Source organism: Peromyscus maniculatus, chromosome 8 (genome assembly GCF_049852395.1).
Source record: "Peromyscus maniculatus bairdii isolate BWxNUB_F1_BW_parent chromosome 8, HU_Pman_BW_mat_3.1, whole genome shotgun sequence".
NCBI lineage: Eukaryota > Metazoa > Chordata > Mammalia > Rodentia > Cricetidae > Peromyscus > Peromyscus maniculatus.
This window is the reverse complement of record NC_134859.1, coordinates 73,055,268-73,072,587: the sequence shown is the minus strand read 5'-3', so window position 1 is coordinate 73,072,587 and position 17,320 is coordinate 73,055,268. Positions and strand designations below refer to the sequence as shown.

Genomic DNA, 17,320 nt, shown 5'->3' with positions numbered 1-17,320 from the left:
GGAATCAAAGGCATGAGCCACCATGCCTGACTCTTTATTTTCCAATACAGTTATATTATTTCTTTCAGTTAAAGCAATATTTAGTGTTTATCTTATGATTATGTATTTATAGTTGAACTGTGCAGTATACTGCAATATTCTTTGATTATCTTTTTCTTCTTCCTTCCTTCTCTCTTTTTTCTTTTTCCTTTTTTTTTTTTTTTTTTTTTTGTTGTTGTTGCTGGGAATTACACTCAGACTTCGAGCATGTTGGTCAAGTATGCTGCTCCTGAACTACACTTCCATAATGCTTTCTTTCTCCCCCCACCCCCCTACCCCCCAAACCCAGGGCCTTGCACTTGCTAGGCAAGCGCTCTACCACTGAGCTAAATCCCCAACCCCTCCACAATGCTTTCTTATACATGAATGCCATTCCCCATACTAGGCATTGCCATAATACTTGCCTTGTTTCCATTTGTTACACTATCAGTAACTGATAAATAGTTCATCCCATACTCTTTATTAAGATGAGGCTTACTTTATAGTAATTTGAACATATAATCAATCAGTAAAATGGTTTTCATGGGGACATCTTGCTTTCCATCTGAATTTTCCCTGGAACATGCACAGTTGTCCTAGAATTGCTGCTCTCTCTCTGCTTCATTGGCATCCCTGTTTTCTTTCTTGGTTTCTGTCCACATAGAACACGTACTGCAGTGCTTCCTGAGAACGGCTGAATGGGAGGTATTTTTTGCACATTGGAGGTTTTATTCTTTTCATATGTGGTTGCCATTTTACCCAAGTGTAGTTCATACATTTGAGTGCACTATTCTTCTAACTTGGAGTTTCCACTAGCTCTTAGTAATGTGGTGTTTCACTAGCCCTTTGTATATGACCATGGTTTTCATTCATTACAAGCTTTCCCTCCCTTTGTGTTCTGGAATTTAATAATGATGTGTTTTGATGTGTATCTTTTTTCCCTTCATAGTATTGGGTACTTGGTTGGCTTTTTTATTCTGGTGAGCAGTGTCTTAATTTTTAGGACTTTTTTTTTCCTGAATAAATTGAATTACGTGTGTCTTTGTGTTGGTATGTATATGTGAGTACAGGTGCCTGAAGAGGCCAGAGGTATTGGATGCCTGGGAGCTGGAGTTACAGGTGATTGTGAGCCACCTGACTTGGGATCTGGGAACTGAATTCCTCTTAACTTGTGAGCCACCTCTCCAGCTATAGTAATGCTGTATAAAGACTGGATGTGGTGGGACATGTCTGTCTATGACAGGAACACTCAGAAGGCAAGCGATGAAGACCATGAATGCCAGGATATCCTGGCAAACACAGGGAAACCTTATCGCATTTTTTGTTTATTTTTTGTTTTTCAAGACAGGTTTTTCTCTGTGTAACTCTGGCTGTCCTAGAACTCAGTCTGTAGATCAGGCTGACCTTGAATTCAGAGACTCACCTGCCTCTGCTTACTGAGTGCTGGGAATAAAGGCTTCTGCCACCACTACCACCAGGCCTTTTTCCCCCTAATATCTTGTCATATTTTCCATTGCTTTGGAGCTTTTTTTTTTTCCTTTAGTGTATTTTAATCTTTTTCTAAATAAAACCTTGTGAATGTCTGATCCTTGGATACCCATTCATATTTAAGTGGCAAGTTTTGTGTCAGATAAAGTTGGTTGATTTCTGGGCTTCACTTCAGGTACCTTCTGTGTATATATTTTCCTCAGTAATTCTCTGGTGTTGTTAGCTCAGCCACCATATCTGTAATCTGTCAGATTTCAAAGTGACATTTTACAGTGAGACTTTGTGATGCTAAATATGCAATAATGATAGACTTATGGGGCCAGTACAGTTTCAAGATTTTGATGTTTTTTTAAAACTGTACTATTCCTCTTAGTATGCTAAGTATGTTAGAACTGAGTTTTTACTTCGGTTTCTTCCCAGATACTATGATTGTTCCACCTAAGCTGCAAAGACTTTTTCTACTACTGTGTTCATTGTTTAACTTGTGTTTGCTTTAGAGACATAATAATATGTCATAGGTGTCTAGTTTTTAATTTTTCAGAGTTCATTTATTCCCAGGGCTGGGTATGTAGCTGGTTGGTAGCGTGCTTACCTAGCACACACGAAACCCTGGGTTCCACTCCCAGCAGTGCAGAAATGAGTCATGGTGGTCTATTCCTATGATCTTAGCACTTTGGAGGGCCTGCAGGAGAACCAGAAGTTTGGGTCATCCTCAGCTATCTAGTGACTGAGGGGCCAGCCTGAACTACCTGAGAGCCTTTCTCAGAAACAAACAACAAAAGAACTCCAAAGGTTTTTTTCCTACCTGCTTCCCCCTCCCTTTTTTTGTCTATCTTGAAAATGCTATTTTTTTTTTTTTTATACACAGGATTAAATGACTGTAGATGTGAGTTAAAACACAGCTATTATGAACATGTGATTGTTTTCTCATCAGGTTGTGGGTGATGACCGTTAATGCACTCCAACCTTCCATAAAGTTTATCCGACAACAAAAATATACCCAGAATGATTTGATGATAGATCCTCTCATTGTCTTGAGGTGTGACCGGAGGGTTCACAGGTAAGTTATTTGAATTTCATTTTTCAATAGAGTTGTACTTTGGAGAACCAAAAGAAATTGAAGAAAATCATCTTAATATCCTATTGCTGTTACAAGTACATATATGTAATATAATTCATGTAGCTATCTGGTTTTCTAGCGGCATATATTCATAAATTACAGTCTCTTCAGTGTAATATTGGGTATGTGGGCAATAAGACCTAGCCTTAGAGAAAAGGCATTATTGGCTTTGGTAGTCCTCAGCAGGGCTCTTGTGCCTCTTCGGATGAAGCTCAGTGAAGAACACCACTGTTTCCACTAGTCCATTAACAAGATTTTGCTTTATTATGTTTTATTTTGAAACAAGATATCACTATGTAGCTGAGGGTAACCTTGAACTCCTCTGTTCTAACTCCTGATTTTCCTGCCTCAGTCATCTTAGTGCTGGGATACAGCTTGAAAAATCATTGTAAAACACTGACACATTTGTCAGTCATTACATACTTACATACATCTGTGGCTGGGTGTTCCCTGCAGTCTTGCTGTTGTCAGTGGTGCCCTACATACCGCGGACTGTGTGTGTGTGCACTGTGTACTGTATACTGCGTGTGTGTCTGTGTACTGTGTACTGCGTGTGTCTGTGTACTGTATACAGTGTACTGTGTGTGTGTCTGTGTACTGTGTACCGCATGTGTGTACTGTATACAGTGTACTGCGTGTGTGTGTCTGTGTACTGTGTACTGTGTGAGCACTGTATACTGTGCAACATACCCCTTTCTTTTCTTTTCTTTCTTTCTTTCCTTTTTTTTTTTTTTTTAAAGACAGGGTTTCTCTGTATAGTGCAGCTCTCTTGGAACTCACTCTGTAGACCAGTCTGTCCTTGAACTCAGGGATTTGCCTGCCTCTGCCTCCTGAGTGTTGGGATTAAAGGGGCACGCCACCCCCGCCAGGCAACATACTCATTTTTAAGAATTTGATTCATATTGTTTTCCTGCCATCCAGAAGGCTCAGCTAATTTGCATTCCATTACAGTGTTTTACATTGTATACCTTGTACATTTCTATTTTATATTTTATAGGAAAATGAGAAATGGATTTCTTTCTTATTTTATATTTTTGCTAGATTGAACATTTTAATATGTTTGTTGGCTGTTGTTATTTCTTGTTTATCTTTCAGAAAAGCTCTTTTTTTTTTTTTTTTTCTCGAGACAGGGTTTCTCTGTGTAGCTTTGCGCCTTTCCTGGAACTCATTTTGGAGACCAGGCTGGCCTTGAACTCACAGATATCCACCTGCCTCTGCCTCCCGAGTGCTGGGTCTAAAGGTGTGCACCACCACGGCCGGGCTACTTTTCGTTTTTTTTTTAAAATAATTCCCAGGTGTGGTCACACATGCCTATTAAGAATCATGAATTTGGGCTGGAGAGATTGCTCAGTGGTTAAGAGCACTGTCTGTTCTTCCAGAGGTCCTGAGTTCAATTCCCAGCAACCACATGGTGGCTCACAACTATCTGTAATGAGATCTGGTGCCCTCTTCTGGCCTGCAGTCATAAATGCTGTATACATAATAAATAAATCTTTATTTTAAAAAAAAAAATCATGAATTTGAGGCCAGCTTGGGCTACATAGTGAGTTTCAGGCTTGCCTTGGGTATGACTCTTTTTTCATCCCCTAGTTCTTTGAAATGATTTAAAACTTAGCATACAAAGTAATGCATTTCATTATTAAGATTTTGCCTTCAACACACACACACACACACACACACACACACACACTCTCTAAAAAAGGGAAAATGATATCAGTTCTGAATATATATTATAGTTTAAATTATTTGGATGTTGGAGATTGAACCTGGGGCCCTGAGTATGTGCCCTCCCTTTGAGCTGCATCCCTAGCCCTATTGTTTTGTTTTACCTTTTTTTTTTTTTTTCCTTTCTGGTTTTTCGAGACAGGGTTTCTCTGTGTAGCTTTGCACCTTTCCTGGAGCTCACTTGGTAGCCCAGGCTGGCCTCGAACTCACAGAGATCCGCCTGGCTCTGCCTCCCGAGTGCTGGGATTAAAGGCGTGTGCCACCAACGCCCGGCTATTGTTTTGCCTTTTTTTAGACTCTTCATACAATTTAATTTTACTTTTACCAAGTGATCATTCTCATGGTTTTAAAAGACATACAGCGGGGGGGGGGGGTGGGGGGGGTGGGGGGGGGTGGGGGTGGGTGGGGTGGGGGGGGGGTTGGGGATTTAGCTCAGTGGTAGAGCGCTTGCCTAGTAAGCGCAAGGCCCTGGGTTCGGTCCTCAGCTCCGGAAGGAAAAAAAAAGTGGGGGGGTGGAGAGGTGGCTCAGAGGTTAAGAGCACTGACTGATTTTCCAGAGGACCTGAATTCAATTCCCAGCAACCACATGGTGGCTCACAACCATCTGTAACGAGATCTGGTGCCCTTTTCTGGCCTGCAGTCATACATGCTGCAAACATAATAAATAAATAAATCTTAAAAAAAAAAAAAAAGACATACAGCATCCATAAGTGAAAATGAGGATTTGCCTAGTCGTGGTGGTAGGAAAGGAGGTGGACTTAGGTCTCAAAGAAGCTAGCCTAGTGTAAGTAACTTTGGGGGCTGAGTGATGGGGTTTTTTACTTTCCCAATGTCTATTCTTCTTTGTTCATTTCTGAAACTTTTCATATGTACTAATATGCAAATACTCTGTAACATACAGAGAAGATTGACAAGAAGAAAAGGTATACAGTGGAAGTCTCACTCTTCCAGCTGTCATTCTGACGCTGGCAAAGCCAGATTCCTCGTTGGCTTCCTTTGACCACTTCCAGTTCCATCTCCAGAGGAAACTTGTTATGTCCATATAGCCTCATTCTTCATTGTGCTCTATAAATTTATAGTTCTTGTTGTGCATGGTTCTTAAAGAGATGCAAGTGGCTGGGGCTGTAACTCAGTACCAGAGCACTTGCTCAGCGTGTTCAGCCACAAGCACCACGTACACACACACACACACACACACACACACACACACACACACACACGTACACACACACAGGATAAAAAATGAAAATGTGTATTGGAGGCCAAGACAGGAGGATCATGAGTCCAAAGTCAGTTAGTCAACAACCAGAGGAAAAACATTCAGTGGTACTCCAGGGATGATCCCATTCCTCAAAACTCTGCGTGTTCCCGTGCTGGTGTTCGTAGTCCTACCTTATCTCTCTTGACTAGTGGGTAGTTTCACATATGGATTAGCAGAATTACTTCCCAGAAGCTCTGATTCAAATGTCTAATTTGACATTTAAGATTTTAAAAAATATTTCAAGTCATTTTTGTCTTTTATTTTTGGAAAAACTGCAACAGTTTATTTATGCATTCATAGGTGGAGGGCCATTCCTAGTGTTTCCACTGTGTGTGTTTGTGTTAGTGCTGGGTATTAAACCCAGGGCCTTGTGCATGCTTGGCAAGTGCTTTGCTGCGCTGCTGTGTTCCCAGTCCCTTTCATAGTCTTTATTTTCAGGTAGACTTTTGCCAAATTGCACAAGGTGGTCTTGAATTTGTGATTTTCTTGCCTCAGGCCTGCTCCACCAGCCGGGCTGATGTGTACCCATTTTTTAGATGAAAAAACTGAAGCTCAGTAAATAATTTGTCCAGATTAAATGGATGCTCATTCACTTTTAGAATACAGAAGTGTTGCCAGGTGGTGGTGGTGCACGCCTTTAGTCCCAGCATCTGGGAGGCAGTGCCAGGCAGATCTTTGTGAGTTCGAGGCCAGCCAGGTCTATAAAGCAAGTTCCAGGAAAGGCACAAAGCTGCACAGAGAAACCCTGTCTCAAAAAAACCAAAAAAAAAAAAAAAAGAATATAGAAGTGTCTTGCTTAGGAGTAGAAAGAAGAAATAATTTGTTTTAGTCAATTGACTATCTTAGTCAATAATAGAATATATCTTTGTGAAGGCTTGAATCTAAGAGATTTACTGCTTTATCATTTTCTACAAAAAGCTAATATCTTTCTCTACTACTTAATTGCATTTTATTTTGACTGATAAGATGAAGAATGGTGTTTATGAATCTTGAAATACAGAAAATAAGATATACAATTTATTGTTTTATTTTATTTTTTTAAAATAATTTTATTTAACTTTATTTTATGTGCATTGTTGTGAAGGTGTCAGATCTCCTAGAACTGAAGTAACAGACAGTTGTGAGCTGCCATGTGGGTGCTGGGAATTGAACCTGGGTCCTCTGGAAGAGCAGCCAGTGCTCTTAACCACTGAGCCATCTCTCCAGCCCCTATTTATTGTTTTAGAGGGTGTGTGGTCCTGCTCTGTGGTCCTGGCTGGCTTGTATTCATCATCCTCCTGGCTCAGCTTCCCCAGTTCTGTGATTATAGACAAGTACCAGCACACCCAGCTTAGACCTTTAAGAAGGAGTATTTCATTGGGGAAAGTTGTTAAGCTGGATTTTTCAAATGTTTTAAATTGAATTGGTTAAGTTCTAACTAAGTTTTAAATTGACAGTCTTCCTGATAAATTTTCTTCTTTGTTTAGGTGCCCCCCACTGATGGATATTACTCTACACATGCTGAATGGATATCTCCTTGCATCTAAAGCTTACCTTAGTGCCCATCTGAAGGAGACAGCAGAGCAAGATAGGCCTTCCCAGAACAATACAATAGGTTTGCTTGGACAGACTGATGCCCCAGAAGTTACCAGAGAAGAGCTGAAAAATGCATTATTGGCTGCTCAGGTAAAATTTGCTAAGGTTAAATTTTGTCAAATGGCATATTTGTTTTTTTTTTTTTTTTGGGGGGGGGGGCTGGGTTTTGAAACAGGGTTTCTCTCTATAACATCTTTGGCTGTCCTGGAACTCACTGAGATCCACCTGCCTTTGCCTCCCTGAGTGCTGGGAATAAAGGTGTGCCGCTGCCCGGCAATGTTTGTTTTTAACTAAATAAGTATTTATTAGAAATAAGTAGATCACACATTGTGCCCTATATGTACATTGTTGACATTGTGTGTTCCTTTTATTTTAGAATCTAAAACAATACCATCTTTGATTCTGAGTATCAGGTGGACTTTCATTATGAAAACTTAATACATATTTTAATAAAATTTATGTTTAACAAATTTAAGCTTTTAGCCAGTCTTAAGTTCTATCTTCACTTGATCAATACGTATTTATTGGACACCTATGTGTCAAATACTATTCTAGGACCAGGGACATAGTAGTAAAGGAGATACAAACTTTGGTTACTTGTTTTTAAAGATAAGATGGTAAAAAAGGAAACCAGATGTTGGAGACAGACTATAAACAGAAAAGTAAGTTGAATGCATGGTATTATAAAATGTCAGGACCCTCACACAGGTCACTTTCCAAGTACTGCTCTGTGAAGTGACTTGGAGAAAATGGAGGAGACAGCTGGTAGGATCCTGAGGAAAGTGGAGAGCAGGAGGAAGGAAGGGGGTTAGGTTCGGGTCTGCTCTGGAGGCCATTGGTTCAGATTACCTGCCCCATAGAGGTTCATGAGCTCAAGTCTTTGCTTCTGCCTTGTGCTCTATGAGCCTTCAGAAGTGTGCCAGGTGCTTGTTTACATGCTTATTTTATTTTATGTGTATGGGTGCTTGCCTGCATTTATGTCTCTGTACCATGTCAGAAGAGGGTTAGTTCTGCTGGGACTGGAGCTACTTACAGACAGTGGTGAGCTGCCGTGTGAGTGCTAGGAATTGAACCCAGGTCCTCTGGAAGTGTAGTTGGTGCTCTTAATCACTGAGCCATCTCTCTAGTCTTCTAGTCTCTTTTATTGTTGTTTATACATTGGTTTGTTCTAGGGCAATGGCTTTCTTTACTATTTTATTTTTTTAATTTTACATCCCAACTGTGATTTCCCCTCCTCTCCTCCCATCCCCTCCCCGCAACTTCTCAGACTTCTTACATCACTTTTCATCTTGTAGGATAGTGCAGCAGTCCAGATTCTCTTAGAGATTTGTTTGCCTACTGAAGAGGAAAAGGCAAAAGGTGCCAGTCCAGACATCTCCCTCAGGAACGCTCACAGTGTCATTACCACCAGCACTCCAAACAAGGGAGTGGAGGAAGGAGAAGAGAATCTGCTCTGTAACCTCCGGGAAGTCCAGTGCCTTATCTGCTGCCTGCTGCACCAAATGTACATTGCAGACCCCAACATTGCTAAACTCGTCCACTTTCAGGTGCGTGCTCAGAGAGTAATGTGGAGTGTTTGAATTTCATGTTTTTCTTGAGGGCTTTATCTGTTAAATTAATAGGTCATTTGAACACGAGAAAGGATCATGGTCCTTTGCAATATATAGAAAACTACAAATTCCAAATACAATACTGATAAGATATTCAAATACTTTATCTCTGTTCTCTGTTCTAATGTATCAGGAAAGTGCATTTCCAGAGACAGTCGCAGACACTTGCTATTCAGAGCATTGCTCTGCAGAGGAAGTGAAGCTTCACGTGTGCTGTTGTATTTGACTTCTCCCTTCTTCCCGAGACAGGGCTATCCATGTGAACTTCTGTCTCTGACGGTTGCAGGGATCCCATCTATGCACATCTGTCTGGATTTCATACCAGAGCTTATTGCCCAGCCTGAACTTGAAAAACAGGTAGTGACCATTTTAGAACTTGAAGAAAAACTTGATTACTTTTCAGTTGGCTATTAGAGAAAACATTTTATAATTCTTAGCACTTAAACTTTTCTAAAGAAATATGTAACATTTGGATTTTGTATTCCAGATATTTGCTATACAGCTGCTTTCTCATTTGTGTATCCAGTATGCATTACCTAAGTCACTTAGTGTGGCTCGCTTAGCTGTCAATGTCATGGGAACTTTGCTAACAGGTGTGTAGCCAATCAACCTCAACAGAAGCATCTAATAATGCTTACTACTATGTGTATTTTCTGAACTTTAAGACTTGGCAGCCTGTGTTTGTATGTGTGAGTGTGTGTATGAGTGTGTGTGTGTGTGTGTGTTGTTTGTTTTTTCAAGACAGGGGACTCACTATGTATGTTCCAGACAGCTCTCTCTGTCCTGGAACTCACTCTGTAGATCAGGCTGGCCTCAAACTCAACAGAGATCCACCTGCCTCTGCCTCCCAAGTGTTGGAATTAAAGGCGTGTGCTCCTATGCTCATTTTTTTGGTGTTTTTATGAGTCAGTATAACACAGTATATGTTGCTGTTACTTTTACTTGTGCCATCCTTTGAATTACTATTCTTTTTTTTTTTTTTTTTTTTTGAGCTGAGAATCGAACCCAGGGCCTTATGCTTGCTAGGCAAGTGCTCTACCACTGAGCTAAATCCCCAACCTGAATTACTATTTTTTTAAAAAATGTCATACTTACAAATATAATTTTTAGTGTGGAAGTATAGGTAGGCACTTTTGTGGTTTTTTTTTTTTTGTGTGTGTGTGTCTCTCTCTATATATATGTTATAATACATTTTTAATAAATGAAAATAAAATCTGTAGAATTAGAACACAAATTAGAAATTACTAAGTGTGCTCGATTCCAGAAGAAAAATATTTGAAAATGTCATAAATAGCCAGGCGATAGTGGCTTACTCCTTTAATCTCAGCACTCAGGAAGCAGAGGTCTATACAGCGAGTTCCAGGACAGCTAGGGCTACATAGAGAAACTCTGTCTCAAAACAAAACAGTCATAAATTCATTAGCTAGTTCTTTAAATTCTACAACGTATCATATATATATGTGTGTGTGTGTATGCATATATTTTTTATTTTATTTATTTTTTGTTTTTTCAAGACAGGGTTTCTCTGTGTAACAGTTCTGGCTGTCCTGGAATTTGCTTTGTAGATGAGGCTGACCTCGAACTCACAGAGATCCGCCTGACTCTGCCTCCCAAGTGCTGGGATTAAAGGCATGTGCCAACACTGCCTGGCCATCTCCTGTATTTTAACCACCTTCTGGTTTGTAGAATAAAATGGTATAAAAACAAATTACTTAAAAAATATGAATACATTCAGTCCTTTAAAAGGTTATACTCTTTCTCAGTGTTCACAGTGTTTCACAATAGTTTGTTCATTTTCTTTCTATTATTTTCACCTTCTGTTATAATAATTTATAGTGGTTAAGAGTTCATAGTGCACGTCAGGTGGTGGTGGCGCACGCCTTTAATCCCAGCAGAGGCAAAGGCAGGCGGATCTCTGTGAGTTCGAGGCCAGCCTGGTCTCCAGAGCGAGTTCCAGGAAAGGTGCAAAGCTACACAGAAAAACCCTGTCTCGAAAAAAACAAACAAACAAACAAACAAACAAGAGTTCATAGTGCATTTAGTCCAAGATTTACCACTAACTGTTGCATGACTTGGAACAGCATTATTTTCCCCTCAGGACTGGAAATTAAGCACAGAGCCTTTGCATGTACTAGGCAAGAACTTTTCAGACTCAGACACCTGCTTGCCTCTGTCTCTCAAGGCCTGGGATCTTTGAAAAGAGTGCCACTATGCTGGGCTTTCAACAGCTTTTATGCCTTCTCTAGAGTTTGCTTAAAGTTCCTCTCAGCTGCACACACAGCTGTTGTGATACATTTGGGAGAACTAAGTGAAGTACTGAAAGCGCTGTACTTACCGCAGTGCTGGGATGTGGTAAATGTGGATCTTGATGGTGACTCATTAGTAGAGTGGGGGCTGTTAACATCGAGTGAGCAGCATCCTCTAAAGCATAGTTTTCCCAGCACAAAACACAGTATGAATTTGTTCTGAAGGGAAAACAAGTCATTCTGTTCCATCTCTTCCCGACAGTCCTGACACAGGCTAAGCGGTATGCTTTCTTCATGCCAACTCTTCCAAGTTTGGTCTCCTTTTGTCGAGCATTTCCTCCACTGTATGAGGACATTATGTCTTTGCTAATTCAAATAGGCCAAGTGTGTGCCTCTGATGTTGCCACTCAGACCAGAGACATTGATCCAATCATCACACGTAAGTGGTACCTCTTTTTCATTTTTTGTTTCCTTTTTTAATGTTTCAAACGAGACCATATTCATTTCAGAATATCTTGCCTTAACTGTCCTTTCTCCTCCCTTATTTTGTAGGTCTTCAACAAATAAAGGAGAAACCAAGCGGATGGTCTCAAATCTGTAAAGATCTGTCTTACAAAAATGGATCCAGGGACACTGGAAGCATGGATCCTGATGTCCAGCTCTGTCATTGTATTGAAAGCACAATAATTGAAATAATAAACATGAGTGTTAGTGGAATTTGAAAAGAAAAAATGCAGCTGTTTGCTGCATATACCCAACAGGAACCTGGATTTTATGACAACTCTAAACTGAATGGAAATAGTGAAATCTTGGGAATTGCTGAAATGATTCAATTCAACATGAGTATAATTTAGAACTCTGAGAATTATACTTGCTTATGTTTGATTGGCATATCTTTGGATCTGCTCTGATGGTATGTTTATATTGTAGCAACTGAACTTCTTTTTCATTGGGAATACGTTAAGAAACCCATTTCTAGAAAGGCATTGGACCATGCACTTAGCTTGTGAAGTGAAAAAAGATTGCCAGGCCTTTAATTTTTTTTATAAAAATGAGCCTGTGGCCAGGAGGTGGTGGCGCACGCCTTTAGTCCCAGCACTCGGGAGGCAGAGGCAGAGGCAGGTGGATCTCTGTGAGTTCAAGGCCAGCCAGGGCTACAGAGCGAGTTCCAGGACAGGCTCCAAAGCTACAGTAGAAACCCTATCTTAAAAAAAAAAAAAAAAAAAAGAGAGAGCCTGTGGATATCCCTCATATTTGTGAGCTTTTAATAGTTTTCAACAAAGAGGGAATGAGAGGAAGGAGAAAGGGAGAAAGGGATGTAGGGAAGGAATAATTCAGGAAAAATGACCAGTTAACTACTCAGAAATCTCAGACTTGTAATGCAAGTTGTAGTAATGCAGGTTGGAACTCTAGTTTGTGAGAAACAGTAGTTAAGAAGGCTTTAATAAAGGCAGGTAAGCTAGGTGTGGTGGCGCATGCCTTTAGATCCCAGCCCTGGGGAGAACGTCAGAGGCAGGTGGATCTCTGTGTTTGAGGTAGGCCTGGTCTATATAGTCAGTTAGTTCCAGGACAGCCAGAGTTACATAAAGAAATCCTGTCAAAAAAAAAAAAAAAAAAAAAAAAAAAAAAAAAAAAAGCCAAGTAAATGACTGCCTTGGAGTTACAGATGAAGATAAAAAGATTTCACATGTCTGCTTCAATTTTTCCTAATATATGAAGCCATATGTTTAAAGAGATACTTGAATAACTTGAAATTTTAAGATATTGATTGTAGTTACAGAAACATCTTTGTGCAAAGAATAACCTGAAAGTAAATTTCATTTATTCTTTTTTAAATTTATTTTTATAATGTTGTATTATCTAATTCTCAGAGGAGCAAAGATGTATCAAATGAATTTTAGAGCAATAAACCCCAATAGAGCTCTTGGTTCATCATCAGGATTATAACTCATATTTTATTTTGAGGAGATCTTTGAGTAAGAAAATACAGTGTTTGAACCTCAGGAAAAATTATAATGTGGAAAATACTGTGTTGCTGAAATTTGCAGTCCTCTTTTAGTAACTTCATGATTAAGTAGATGCATTCAGATAACCATAATCATTTTTAAAAATTAAGTAGCCAATGTAGAAGGTACTACTTTGCTCTCTGAGAAATACCTCAGTCATTTGCCGCCCCACTCAAAACAGACCTCTCACTGAAGAAGGTAGCAAGCTAAAAGGAAAGTTTGTCTTACAAAAAGAAATTTAGCCTCATCCTTTCCACTAACACCTAGTCACATCTTACTGTCCTTCTTTGACCCTGACCCTACCTCATGAAGGTGTTCTGTTCAAACCAGTTTATAACAGTTTCCAATCATGAAGTGCATAGTATCATGCATGATGGAATATATATATATATATAAACTTTTTATTAGATGCTTAATGTTCAATTAAGTAATTTTGATGTGAAGAGTAAAAGAATATGCTTTAAAGATATACCATAAAAATTTTCATATTTTTAAACGATGCAGTTTTGTAATCTCTTAAGATTAAATACAACTGCTCTTGTTTTGTTTTTAAATGAGGCCTTTCTGGAATGTTTTGTGTGAATAGTAGAATTCTTTAGGAATTCAGAAACGTTCAAAGTATGTTTTGTAATTAAATGCAGCACACATTTCGTGGATTAATTTTCAAAGACTAGTCATGACCTACTGTGTTAAAGTAATAACAGGCTGTTTTTCATCCAATTTGTTGATAATGTAAATAAAATGTGTAAATAATACTAGTAAATGTTAATATTCATGTATCTTAAGTTAAGGTTATAAACTTTGTCACAATGTGATTTTTTTTATTGAAGTGAAACAGATGTGTGCAACTATTTTGAATATTGATTTATAAATATTCATTCTTTATCAACAAACTGTAGTTTTGTGTTTTATTCCACAAATGTTAATATAAAAGGGGACCAAGGGAGACTTAGGCCCTAGGGCTGCCTGGTTCCAAGGCTTTAATGTATCTCTCTGTAAGGCCAAAGGAATCAATTGAAAGTCTTAGGAGTGAGTTCACATGAGAAAAATGAGGGTAGTTATTTAACAATTGGGAGAGTGTCAGGCTAAGTGGTATGCACCTTTAATCCCAACACTTGGGAGGTAGATGGATCTCTTTGAGTTTGAGGCCAGCCTGGTCTACATAGTGAGTTCCAGGACAGCCAGGAATATACAAGAGAGACAGAGAGAGACAGAGAGAGAGAGAGAGAGAGAGAGAGAGAGAGAGAGAGAGAGAGAGAGAGAGAGAGAGAGAGAGAGAGAGAGAGAGAGGAGAGAGAGACAGAGACAGAGAGACACACAGAGAGAGACACACAGAGAGAACAAGAGAGAACCCTTTTAGCTGGGTATGGTAACAAGTGCTTTTAATCCCAGCACTTGGGAGGCAGAGGCAAGGAGGATCTCTATGAGTTCAACATATAGGCCAGCATGGTCTATATTGGGATCTCCAGGCCAGCCAAGGGTTATAAAGGACCCTGTCTCGGAAAAAGAAAAAAAAAAGAATTAAGAGGGTTGGGGCTGTAGGTCATTGCTCAAACACTTGCTGAGCGTGTGTAAGCCCTGTGTTTGATGCTCAACAGTGCCAACAAACAAAAACCAAGAAGAGGGAAGTAACAATCTGGAGGTATTTGAGGGATTTCATAAATAATGCTTCAGCTCATCATTGTAACAGTAAACCACTCCATCTTCAACATACTATCATGTTACTTAATTCCTAACATAATTTGGAATCTGCTTTGTTTGTTTTTAGTTTATTTTTTGAGGTTTCTTTTTACGTGTATGTACAGTGAGTGCCAGTGGAGGCCAGAAGAGGGCCATGGAACCCTAATCACTGGAGCCACCTTGTGGGTGCTGGGAATCAAACCTGGTCCTCTGCAAGAGTAGTTAGTGCCTGCTCTTAATCCTGATCCACCTCTTCAGCTCCTGGAATCTGCTTTTTTAAACACAATTTCACAGTGCCCCCCTTTTTTTTTGGAAGCAGTTTAGGGCGGTGATGGTACACGCCTTTAATCCCAGCACTTGGGAGGCAGAGGCAGGCGGATCTCTGTGAGTTCGAGGCCAGCCTGGGCTACAGAGTGAGTTCCAGTAAAGGTGCAAAACTACACAGAGAAACCCTATCTCGAAAAACCAACCCCTCCCCCCAAAAAAGTTTAATTATCATTTTATTGACTAATCTATTGAACTGATAAATCAGAAAATCAGAACTCTCTCCATTACTAGACTAAGAACTATATAACTTTTTTTTTTTTTTTTTTTTTTTTTTTTTTTTGGTTTTTCGAGACAGGGTTTCTCTGTGTAGCTTTGCGCCTTTCCTGGAACTCACTTTGGAGACCAGGCTGGCCTCGAACTCACAGAGATCCGCCTGCCTCTGCCTCCCAAGTGCTGGGATTAAAGGCGTGCGCCACCACCGCCCGGCCATAACTTTTTAATGTTACAAAGAGACACTTGTCAAGTGAGGATTAATCACTTTTAGATTATGTTTTTAGAATACATTTTGGGCACTGAGCTACTAGGTCAAAGGTAAATTTATTTTTTTATGGTCATAAATTCCATCATTTTAGGAAGATAAAAAAATCGAAAGCAAGGCAAACAGTCTTCTCTTGCTTCTTCTCGTAAACTACCTCACGGTTTTGCCTTTTGGGGTCACTAGTAGTTGAGTAAAGTTTAGGCCACAAACAACAACGACAGCAATATTATATATATATATATATATATATATATATATATATATATATATATATATATATATATATATATATATATATATATAATAAAAATATGATAATATTAATGGCCAAAAATTAATTTGTCAACGTCAAGGTTAACCCTGATCTTTGAGGAAATTGTATTTCTTGGCAAGGAATAAAATGGTATGTTGGTCCGTAAGCCTTAGTGTTAGGTCGATGTGATCTGGAGAGATTATCCGCCGCAGATTCTAATATCCGAGAAAGCCTTGACTATCACGGAATACTGTACCAGTTGTCATGTGACCTCACTTATTTTGGCATAGCAGTGGTACTTCTGGCACAGTTTGCTTCCCCTTCCCCGGACCCCGTCTTTAGATGCTATGTAACCTTAGGAAAGTTTAGTCACGTGATAAGACAACGGAGGAAAAATGTTTCCTTTTCGTTGGTCGCCGACCCTTGCAAATTAGTCTCCCAGTCATCAGAAAACTGTCTAGGCTAAATCAGCTGTTTCCAAAAGTGGTACGAGAGTTTTTCTTTCAAGCAGACCTGCAACATCTGTTCCAGTATTTCTCGCTGAGGACGATCGCCTTCCGGTCCAGCCAAGTACTTTGAGGGGCTCTACTTACTTCGCAGGCTCCCATTGGGTGTTACAGAGTCGACTTCGCACGATGATTGGCTGTTTACTCTCCGGCCGCGACGTGATTGGCTGGCGTGCTCGGCGATTGGGCACCGGGAGCCGAGGGGCGGGAGGCGCGAATTCGTCGGTGTGGAGCCGCTGAGCTGCAGCGCTCAGGAGGAGGAGTGGCCGTGGCTGGGCACCTAGCAGAACCTGACGCAGGTGAGGGGCACCTTTCCCACTCGTGAACTCCCCCCGAACGCCAGCATTTCCTTTTCTCCCGGAGCTGGAGCCAGCCGCAGGCGAGTGGGGAGGACGGCGGGGAGGCAGGCGCCTGCAGTCCTGCGCTAGCGGGCTCAGGTCCTTCTGCGTGACAGAGTCACTCGGCCGGGGCATCCTTGGCTGTGCGGGAGCTGGGCGCGTGGGGAAGGAGAGCTGAGGAGCAGGGGCCCTGTCCTTACCGTCTGCGAACGCAGGCCGGGAAGTAGCCCCAGCCCTCGGCCCCCGCAGTACTTCTAGGCGGGAGACAGATTTTTTTTTTTTTTTTTAAAGAGACAGGATCTCACCCCGCAGTCCTGACTTGCCTGGAACTGGCTATGTAGACCAGGCTGGCCTCGATTTCAGAGAGATCCTCTGCCTCCTGATTGTTGGGGGTCAAACATCTGCACCACCACATCTGGAAGTTAGTTTCTCCTCGATGCATTCTACAAGGGAAGCTCCCACGTTTTGAGTGTTACCCCAGCTGCAGGCATAGATTGCCATCTAGGTTAGTTTTAGTAAAACAGTATTGAGGTTTTGCTTCAGATTAAGAAATCAGAGTCCATTAAGCCTCAGAGGTTTACAGATAGAATCGGTGATTGGATAATTTTTCTAAGAATCTTTTATTTATTCTTGGACAGTTTCATACAGGTATACAGTGTATCTTGATCATATGCATCCCCAATCTATCC

General features: G+C 40.4%; 2 protein-coding genes across 3 annotated transcripts in view; both read left to right on the top strand.

Moving 5' to 3' along the window:
• The window catches only part of Ints2 (integrator complex subunit 2), a 52,061-nt gene extending 38,119 nt beyond the window's left edge, over positions 1–13,942 (top strand). For both annotated transcript variants that reach the window (XM_006983190.4, XM_016001743.3), the window contains exons 19-25: positions 2,441–2,566; positions 7,079–7,277; positions 8,483–8,734; positions 9,047–9,154; positions 9,285–9,390; positions 11,306–11,482; positions 11,596–13,942. In XM_006983190.4, the coding sequence (XP_006983252.1) occupies positions 2,441–2,566; positions 7,079–7,277; positions 8,483–8,734; positions 9,047–9,154; positions 9,285–9,390; positions 11,306–11,482; positions 11,596–11,765 (1,138 nt within the window). In that variant the 3' untranslated portion in view covers positions 11,766–13,942. The remainder of the gene's footprint in view (positions 1–2,440; positions 2,567–7,078; positions 7,278–8,482; positions 8,735–9,046; positions 9,155–9,284; positions 9,391–11,305; positions 11,483–11,595) is intronic.
• A 2,550-nt stretch (positions 13,943–16,492) lies between these two features.
• Positions 16,493–17,320, top strand: part of Brip1 (BRCA1 interacting DNA helicase 1) — a 147,507-nt gene continuing 146,679 nt past the window's right edge. The window contains exon 1 of the mRNA XM_006983228.4: positions 16,493–16,592. The gene's annotated coding sequence lies outside the window, so the exon portion shown is untranslated. The remainder of the gene's footprint in view (positions 16,593–17,320) is intronic.